Genomic DNA, 9,805 nt, shown 5'->3' with positions numbered 1-9,805 from the left:
GCTGTGAGGCAGAAATACCAGTATTTTAGAGATGGTGAAACTCAGGCTGAAGGCAGTTAAGAACTTGTCTGAATTTACAGTTACTGAGAGGCAAAACCAGGATCCAAATCTAAGTTTGTCTTGTAAAGTCTTTCCACTAAACCTCACCTCCTCGTTATACTGCAAAGATTTAAATGAGTATTGGTAAGTGGGAACATCTTTTGAAGAGATCATGAAAACAACCAACTGCTAAAATCTGTCACAATCCAGATAAATTACACCCAGGGCCCCTAAGATGAGATCAGTATGGCAGCCTTTAAGGAATCATGGATAACAGGTGATGGAAAAACATTTTCAAAAAGAACATGTAAGACCAGACTGGGAAGGGGCACACTCACTCTAACAGCCAGGGACCAAACTGCTTCTGCCTTTGCATCTCCAGGGTCCAGCCCAGTGCCTCGCATATGATGCTCAACACAAGTAGGCAACATGCTATCTTTACATACCTTAAGTAGATGCAGGATTAACCCTATTATAAATAGTTCCCAGGGGGAAAGAGCTCCAGTTACATGAGGGTAAGCAAAAATGGAGACAGACTTCAAAGGGAGTGAGAGCTTTCCGTTCTCTTTGCTGTAACAGTTCTCTGCTTCCGCCTAGGACTCAACCCTGCACCACAATCCTTACTATGTGCCAGCTCTACTACAATTGCACCCTAAGGCTTGCTACTCTTCAGAACAAAACACCACTAATAGCATTACTATGTGACAATGAATCCCACCTTCCAAATGACTTACAGATAACTACACAAAATAACCCATTAAGTTGGAAACTACATAAATTTGCATCATTTTCCCTCATCTTGTCTTTTTTTTCCTAACAAAATAGGGTGAATTTGTTAGTATCAACCTCACTTGATGGCGACCTCTGTATTTTCTAACAATTCTAAATTAGTGATCAAGTTAATGGCCAGCAAATTACTTTACATTTAAATTTCCTAAATTTCTCTTCCTCAATCAGTGCCAATACGATGCAAATTAAGCACAAAAGCTAACATCAAGTTTGTGGCATTCTCTGTAAAAACAGAAAAAAGTCAATGATTTGTAAGTAATGAAAAGGTAGTAATGTTGACACTTAGACTTGACCTTCCTCTTACATTACAGATTCAGAGTAACCACATTTCAGAATTAACTCCCTAGGGTGTTGGAGGTACCTTGAAGACTCTAACACGATGGCTCCACTATGCAGAGGACTACCAAATCCAGCCAGGTGTAGAGAGGCAGTGTTACTGACCAGGACTCAGCAGACAGGAGAGCTGCCGTGATAGGATTCTGCTGCCACCAAAAATATATAAAGGAAACAGGTGCCCTAACACACGTGCAAACCCAGTACCAGTGGCAGAAATAACACAAATATATTTCTCATGCCAAATAGGCTAAATGATAAATATTTGCATCACATAGACTGCTGAAAATTAACCTTTCTTTTTGGGGGTTACCACCACGACTATGTGGTTTCAAAGGAGGTTAATATCACATGTTTAACTTCAACTCTGTAAAGCCAGGATGAAGCTAGCATACAAAATACATTTTGGTAGAAATCTAGGTATGTGGAAGGTTGCTATGAAAAAATGAAAAGAGGAATGATAGAAGTATATTTTCCTTTATATACAAAAAATGAAGGCCCAAAATATGGTTTGTTGAAGTAGCTATCGACAAGATGTTAAAATTATTCTTCCTTTGCTTTGGTTAAAACAGCCTAGGAACGGCAATCAGTTCCCCTTCTATAAATAGCATAAAAACACAGTGACAGGACTACTTTTAGAACAGAATAAACAACTTTCAAGAAAAGAAATTAATTTTAAGTAAAATTAAACATTTTACCAATAACTAAAATTTGTAAAAAGGTAGCATCTTCATCCTAACATCTTGGGCATAACACACACCAATTAAAAAATCAAATTTCTTTCACGATAGAATTACAGGTGTTAATGCAACAAGCTATGAAGTGAAATTACTTTAATTTTTTTTTAAAAAAATCCTAGCAATGAAAAATGAGTTCAAAAAATTGACATTTTCTACAATTCTACATTTTGAAAAATAATTGACTAATACTTTTTTACAGAACACAATTCAAACTGTTGTTGGCATTTCAATATATTCCTAAAGATGGTTAAAAGAACATTTAGTATACCAAAACTGGAACAGAGTTTATAATTCTCATTTACGGCTATGAAAAGGCAATCAACTTCTATTTAAAACTGTAACCAGTGATGAAATATATTTCGAAAACATAAACATTTGGTCTGACAATCTTTAATATTTGTTAAAAACAGTCTGATGTTTGTTGCTGATGGAAGTTATTTTAATCCAATGTGCAAAAAAAGTGCAGCTGTCTACTTTTTACTTGAAATACGTAAGACCAACACTACTATTTACACACTTAAAAGATTTTAAATTTATTAATTTAAGTAAGCATACTGCATCTCCTTTATGGATAAATCATGTGCCCCACAGAGCCCCAAAGCTTGATGACATTCTGTAAAGTTACACAAATGTATCTGAATGTATCTGAAATGTATCTTATCTGTTCTTGTCCTAATTTTGATTCTAAATAAAAATCCAATTTCAAAATCAATTAAGATTTTAATCTAGGAAATCTTGGGATTGTTACACATGTAAAAAACCTTATCTCTGAGAGCCTTTTCTATTTTTCTTACCACAGGTCCACTCACAAATCCCAGCTGGTATGGACTGGCACTGCCCCAAATAAGAGGAACCTAAGAGCTTGGCTCCAAGACCCCCCAACATCCTGGTGGGTTTGCTTGGCCTTTAGGACGTGTGACTACAGCTTTTGGGTAGGTACAGGGCAATCAAGATTGAGGAAGAACACTTCAGCAAAGCAACCATTATTTGTCCACAAAAACAGTGAAAAACAGTGATATAAAATTAACAAACCAAATATAAATCTAACACCATTCTGCATTTCCAGAACTTTTTTTATATTTGTGCAGTGTTCTTGGTCAACCACTCACCAATTTTCTGCGTCTATCTGAAATACTTTTAAAGTTATTAAAACTGCTCTTTTAACCATAAGTCACATAGAATTGTGATTAGGAAATCAATTTACTTATTACTCTGTGCAGGGCACCTGCTAGGGTGGTGAGTGTAAAGGAACTAAAAATGGAAGTCTCTCACTTCTAAACTGGACACAGGAGTTCTCAAATTAAAATAATAAAAAAAAAAAAAAGGGAGAGGGGTGCTTACTGGCAACATTAATACTAGACACCAGACAAGACAGTGAAACGGTTTGGTCAGAACTGAGAACACCATTTCCTTGAAAAGTCTTAAAAATACCTAACCAAGCACTGCCTTAAGTCCAGTGAGTACAATGTTCCATACGTTTCCACAAAAATATTGTAACTGGCATTCACTCATTATGATCCACGTCATCTCAGTCTCCACTTTCCAGGCAAAGTGTCCCTGTCCCACCGCCTCTAGCTACAGGCTATCGTCTCCAGCTGCTGTTCTGCTTCCGCAGCCATCGCTGCCGCCTGCAACTGTTCTGTCTCGCTCTGGATGGCACTGGGGGTAACCTGCTTCCTTTCACTGTGCATATTGTTCTCATGCCTTTTCAGATCAGATGCCTTGGCAAATGCCTTGGTGCAGGAGCCACACACAAAAGGCTTTTCCCCTCTGTGTCTTCTTTCATGATCCTTGAGGTGAGACTTGTGTTTGAAGGCTTTGTCACACATGTGGCACGCAAACGGTCTTTCATTACTGTGAACTCTCTCATGCTTCTTTAAGTCTGGGGCACGGATAAATGATTTTCCACACACCTCACAGCTATAGGGCTTATATCCCGTGTGGATTTTTAGGTGTTCTTTCAGGTGGGCCTGTGTGGTGAAACCTTTTGTGCACATTTCACAAACAAATGGCCTGTCCGCCGTGTGGAGTTTCTCATGCTTCCTCAATCTGCCTTCATCAGAAAACGTCTTCCCACACGCCTGGCAGGCAATCTGCTCCCGATGGTGACCATAAAGCAAATACTCAAACTTCATGTCACTGGCGGCTGTTGTCCAGCCTGGTGTCTGTTCATCTTTCACTTCACTCATCCCATCATTAAATGTTAAGGCTTGAGGGGTCTGGGACCCCAAGTCTTTTGATTCTGGGGTCTCCATGGATTCTACTTCCTGGCCGTAGCAATTGACCTTCCGAACTTCCTCACTCCCCAGCTCTTTCAGGATCGCTTCCTGAACCCTGAGCGTTGTGGTGGGCGACTTGCCGTCCTCCTGACTCGGGGGTGTGCCTTCTACTGTGTCATCAGAAGGACTGTCATCCTGATCCCCGATTTCCTCTACATCATCATCCTGGGTGTCAGCAGCATCTCCAATGGGGCGATTTATTTTAAGGCAATACTTACTTTTGGACTGACCATTGTTTTCATCGGGACTGGACACATCACGCTTCTGAGAACACAGTTTATCCAAAAATCGGATACCAAGAATCTGACCCGATGACATCATTAAGTTAACATCTTCTTTTTTCACGGAAATCTTTGCTGTGTACATGTAGTTCAGGACCTCTTCAAATATATCAGAACGAAGAAAATCTATTTCTATGACTGAAGAACTATCAACCTCAAGCTTCTTGAAAAGCTTTTTAAAGTAGGTGCTGCAGGCAGCAAGAACACATCTGTGTGCTCTGAATTTCACATCCTCAACCACAATAGCAATATCACAAAATTCTCCTTCCAGGCGTTGTTCATTTAGTGTTTTCAGAAACAGAGTTTTATGATCATCGTCATTATATTTAATGGTTTCAGACATACTGATGAAAAACTCCTACAAAAAAAAAAAAAGGTTTAGTAATTATAAATAGTACTTTTCCATACAGAGAACACAGTCACATTTTCATTTCCTGGTCAATCTATGGAACCTAACAATTTCAGAAAGTCAATGTTAAGAGTGGTCTTTGAATATGGGTAGAAAAGACTGATCCCAACTCAAGGATCTCCATATTGTTACTCCTGTTCATCTTCAATTTACTAAGTATTTGACTAGTTATATCCCAGGCATTGTTCTATGTGCTTTACATGTTTTAATTAATTTAATATTCAGGTAACCTCGTGAGTACGTATCACTATCCTTATTTTAGAGACAAAGTTAGAAATCTGCCCAATATTCTATAGCTATTTAGTGAAGAGCTGGGACTTAAATGCAGACAAGCTGGCTGCCAAACCAGTGCTTCCTGACTAGAGATAATCAAATAACTCTAACTCAAGTTTTAAGAAACAGGTTCAAGGGAACAATCCTCTGGTCCTCTCTGTTGCACCTACTCTTATTCCATCTACTCTATGGAGGATTCAGCAAAATAATGAATTATGTTATACCTCCTTGACAGAAGGAACAAATTACTATTGCAGAACTAGAGAGGAACATTACTGCCAAAATATCCCGTTGAGTGTTGTGTTCTAGTTTTTCCACAGCACTTTTGGGCCACTTCTAAATGAAGGTCAAGGTTTAATCTGACCTTAAGAGAATCAGATGACATTTGGGAAGTGGCTTTGTTCTCTCTAGATGCCAATCTACCTGCATCCAGATAAAAGTGCCATCAACACCAGACGTATGTACTTGATAAGTGCTGAGAGTATTTTATGAGCAAAAATTTGGAACTGGCATGAAAGATCTCTGTCATCATGTTAAAAAACTGGTCATCTTAAAGCATTCTCTATGTTTCCTTTTTAAAAACATTGTTTTACTTTTATTCGGCTAATATTTTCCCCCAGACAAATAGAAGTGTTCATGCACAATCAGAATTGGTATATATATTTTAAAGCAAATGCCAAGTCATTTTCATCAAGATTTAATACCCAAAGTTATAGTTACCATGAACAACTCAGGCTATTATCTTAATGCCTTGAACGCCAAAATCTTCAGATCAGAGTAACTCTGATCAGGAGCACGCCAGACCTACAGAGGAAAGGATAAACAAGAATGAGGTAGGATCTTCCTGTATCCCAAATCCTAAACCAAGAATTGATTTTTTAAAAATAAACTTTCTTGTTCCCTCTTTTGTGCATTTTCAGGTTGGGGAGAGTGGCAGGTAGGTAGCTGGTACATCAAGTGCAGTTCTGAACACATATGGACTAGAACAGATAAGGGCTGTAGCACTCGGGCATAAAGGGGCTGTGCCCTAGGAACTGGAAGGAGGGGTTGGAGAACCATTAAGGGATTTCTCCTCACACACTAAGCCCATGTCCATATTTGTACAGAGATTGATGGCTACACAGATATAGAAAAAAACAAGTGCACCGTGCCCCCTACACCCATCCCATTTCCCGCTGGGTATGTTAGCCCTCTACATTTTTCTCTCGGCTCATACAAACCTATAGAAGTATATACCTTTATAAATAAAGCTATAGAGGTACATAAACCCAACAGGTAACATGGGAGGACAGGGAACAATGATTGCTTTTTCTTTCTGCACCTGTGTGATGTATTAATAGCATACACGTTTGTCTTAAGATTGTATTTGAGAAATCCAGGTGTTTTTACCTCTATCCCTACAAGAAGGGTGAAAGAATTTTAGCTTTTTTGTGAGTTTTAACTCTTACCAGAAGAACTCCATCCTGCAGACCCATATCCTGAAAAACAAAAAGTTTCCTCTACTGAACAGTGACCACACAGATAAGTTGTTTGGTGTGGTAGGAGCAAAGGACTGGGCTGTAACAGTCTTACACAAAAACCATGGAACAAGACTCCAACCTGGAGACCAACACCTTGAAACCCATAATAAGCTCCTTCTAAAGAAAAGTGAACACACCGAGCTGCCCAGCGTAGAAGCGGGATATCTCATCTGGAGTTTGAGGTTAGGCAACATTTCCAAAAGATGATTCTGACTTGATCATTCTACGTGTTTCTGCCTCTCTATTCCCTAGAAGCACCCAGGCCTGTAATCATCCAGAGACTAGGCAGCCCAGCAAAAACCTTACACTGTGACACTTACTACTGTTGTCACCAACTCGTCCTAGGGCTTGTGGGATAAAAGTGCATGGGACCAGAGACAGGAGTGGCCTTAGACTAGCTATGACAACATATCAATGTGTTGTTGTTGTTTTGGCTAGTGTGTACTTGGCCACTCGCCCCTCTCCCCTCTCTCTCTCAAGACGTATGAGACCTGGAAGAGAGACCATGTGTGTCCAAAGCCGCCTCCTCCCCGCCCCGCCCCCCTTGCCATTGAGATGTCCAATTGCTAAGTTCAGGGGAGTCAAAACTGGAAGACAGCTGTTGCCAGCATCTGTGTAGGCAGGTGTATGAAAAGACGTAGCCCCAACACCACCTTTATAATAAGGCTGCCCCTTCCTAATTGCTCTCCAAACTGCGGGCGCGCTAAGCCGCGTTACAGTGCAGGGAGCCGGGCTTCCCGCAAAGCCAAAAACTTACATAAGCAGCTGCAGCCGCCTCCCCTGCCCCGGGCAGCCCGACAATGGCGGCTGCACGACTTCCTTGTTGCAAGCTTGCAACTTCGGAGTGGGGAGGAAGCAGGGAGCCAAGCGCAGACCCAAGAAGCCCTCAAGGCGTATCGAGTCCTCCCTCTCAATTTCTTTGGGCCTGGGAGGTGGGGAGTGGAGGAGGCCGTTTGCACTCCTTCCCAGACAAAAGCTCCCAGCCTGGGAGCCAGGTGGTGAAAGGGCCACTTTCCCTTTCAAATTCAGACGTCGAGCGCAGGCTGGGGACCGCGGCTCGGAGCGCGCAGGGAGGGACTGCGGCCCGCGGCGGCCCCGGCGGCGCGACGAGCGGGAGCGGGCGTGCGGCCGGCTCCGCAGCCCCGCGCCGCGCCGCGCCCCGCTCCGCCCGCGAGCCCGGAGCTCGCGCCCCGCGCACTCCCCGGCCAGCTCGCGCCGGGCCCTCCCCCGCCCTCCCGCGGCCGGGGGCGGGGGCGGCGCGCGGCCGGCTAACCCAAGCTCCGCGGGCGCACCCGGGAGTGCGTGCGCTGGGTCCTGGCCCCCTCCTCCGCCGGCGGCTGGGGGCGGCGCGGCGGGGCCCGCGGCTCAGAGGGGCGGCGCCCGGCGGGCTGCGCTGGGTTCGGGCCGTCCCCACCCCCACCGCGGTGCACTGCGGCGGTGCGAGCGGGGGCAGCCATGAACTCGGCCGCCGAGGCTCTGCGAGCGCGCGCGCGGGGCCGCCGCCGCCTGGCCGCTCCCCGAGCCCGCTCGCCGGCCCGCGCGGCCCCCGGGGCGCCCCGGCCCCACGCCCAGCCCTGGCCCACGCCCGTCCCCGCTCGCACCGCGCCGCGCCGCTGGCGGCCGCCGCACATCCTGGAGCTGGCTGGTGCCCCAGAGCTCGGCGAGAACGCGCGTCTTCCGGGCCGCCCCGCCAGCCGCCGGCCGCCCCCGCGCCCGCCTTGCGGACGGCCCCAGCCCCTTCCGCACCCTGGCCCGCGCTTACCTGCAGCCTGGCACAGGCACAGACACTGCCGTGGGTTCCCCGCGCTCGCTAGCAAACGCAGGCCGGGACGGGAGGGGCTCGGGGCGCGGGGGCACGGTGGGTGGCAGTGTGTTTTGGATTTTTTTTTGGAGTTTGGGGAGGGGGCGGGGTGGGGGAAATCGTGCACGTCCCTGATGGTAGCAGCCCTCCTCCTGCACGAGCACAGAATGTCTAGCCGGCCGTGAACACCCCCACCGCCCCCCCCTTCCCGTGCATGCGCGGTGCGGGCTGGGGGGAAGGCGCGCCGCCGGCTTGCGCAGGCACGGAACCCGACCGGGTCTCTAAGTGGGCGAGCAAAGAAAGGGTTAATCCGGGCCCTTGCCGACGCTTTCGTTGGAGACTACGGGGCCGCCCCCGGAGGGCCCTGGCCTGCGCACGCGCGCGCACGCGCGCGGCTTGGGGCGCGCGGAGCCCGCGCGCGGGAGAAGGAGTGGGCGGGACAAAGGCGGGGCTTCAGGAGCCAGGGAACTTAAGCACGAGCGCTGCTCGCGGACACCCGCCCCGCCTCAAACTCCCTCCCGCCCTGGTTCGTGGGTTCCCGCCCGCGCCGGGCACCGGCGCAGCGCCGGGGACGCGGGAGCCAGCGCTCCCGTGCGTGTGCATGTGCGTGGGCCAGAGCCTCCCCCGGGCGCGCGCAGGCCGGGCGCTGAGGCTGCGGGGCTCTGCTGCGTCTCGGAGCGGGCGCCCCGGCCACCTTCGCCCTCCGCGCACACCGGCCGACACCGGGACGCGCGCCCGCGGGTCTGCGGTCTTGCCTCTTGCCGCCGGCACATTGAGTTTGTGGGGGAGTGGACGGTGCACAGTAAACATTTGCAGAACAAATGGAAAAAGTGACGTCTTCAATTTGTAGTGTAAAGCGCAACCCCAGTTGCCCAGCAGAAAGGGATCACCCATAGGGCTTTGGAGCTAGTAGATCCGCGCCCGGACACTCCAAGGAAAAGTCCAGGGGCTGGAGGCGGCGACCCGTCTGTGGCAGTCTAGATCCTGGACTCGATTCGGAGAGCTCTGATAACTTCGCTCTGTCCTTACATCCCTGCTCAGCGCTAGTAATGGCTCCGTTGCTGTTGAACCACGTCGCCTTCCCTCTGACGCGGCGGCTGTGCCTGTGTCTGGCGTCGGGAGCTGGGAAGTCCCTCCCGCTCCCGCGTTTTCTGCTCACCGAGATGCAGGAGGCCGGATAGCGATGCCGCGCCGCCTTAGAGTCGCTCATGTTGCTTTACCTCACACGGGAACAGCGTTTCTCCGAAACGCGTAATTTAATATCTAAAAATTAGAGCAGAAGCTTCCTCTTGGGCTTATTGAAGATGACATAATGCTTGCAACAGGCACCTAAGTAAACAT

General features: G+C 47.3%; 1 protein-coding gene across 7 annotated transcripts; it reads right to left on the bottom strand.

The window, feature by feature from the left end:
• Positions 1-1,977: 1,977 nt before the first annotated feature.
• ZBTB14 (zinc finger and BTB domain containing 14) lies at positions 1,978-9,083 on the bottom strand. Of its 7 annotated transcripts, none has more exons than XM_055368495.2 (4): positions 8,265-8,362; positions 6,592-6,621; positions 5,864-5,947; positions 1,978-4,819 (listed from the first exon to the last, which is right to left on the bottom strand). In XM_055368495.2, the coding sequence occupies exons 3-4, from the start codon at positions 5,864-5,866 to the stop codon at positions 3,473-3,475; spliced, it is 1,350 nt and encodes a 449-aa protein (XP_055224470.1). In that variant the 5' UTR covers positions 5,867-5,947; positions 6,592-6,621; positions 8,265-8,362; the 3' UTR covers positions 1,978-3,472. The 7 variants fall into 7 exon arrangements, with proteins under 7 accessions (XP_055224470.1, XP_055224473.1, XP_055224472.1 ...); XM_055368498.2 differs by lacking the exon at positions 8,265-8,362 and adding an exon at positions 7,937-8,055; XM_055368497.2 differs by lacking the exon at positions 8,265-8,362 and adding an exon at positions 7,421-7,823.
• Between the last annotated feature and the right edge of the window lie 722 nt (positions 9,084-9,805).

Source organism: Gorilla gorilla, chromosome 17 (genome assembly GCF_029281585.2).
Source record: "Gorilla gorilla gorilla isolate KB3781 chromosome 17, NHGRI_mGorGor1-v2.1_pri, whole genome shotgun sequence".
Lineage (NCBI taxonomy): Eukaryota > Metazoa > Chordata > Mammalia > Primates > Hominidae > Gorilla > Gorilla gorilla.
This window is presented reverse-complemented; position numbering and strand designations above follow the sequence as displayed.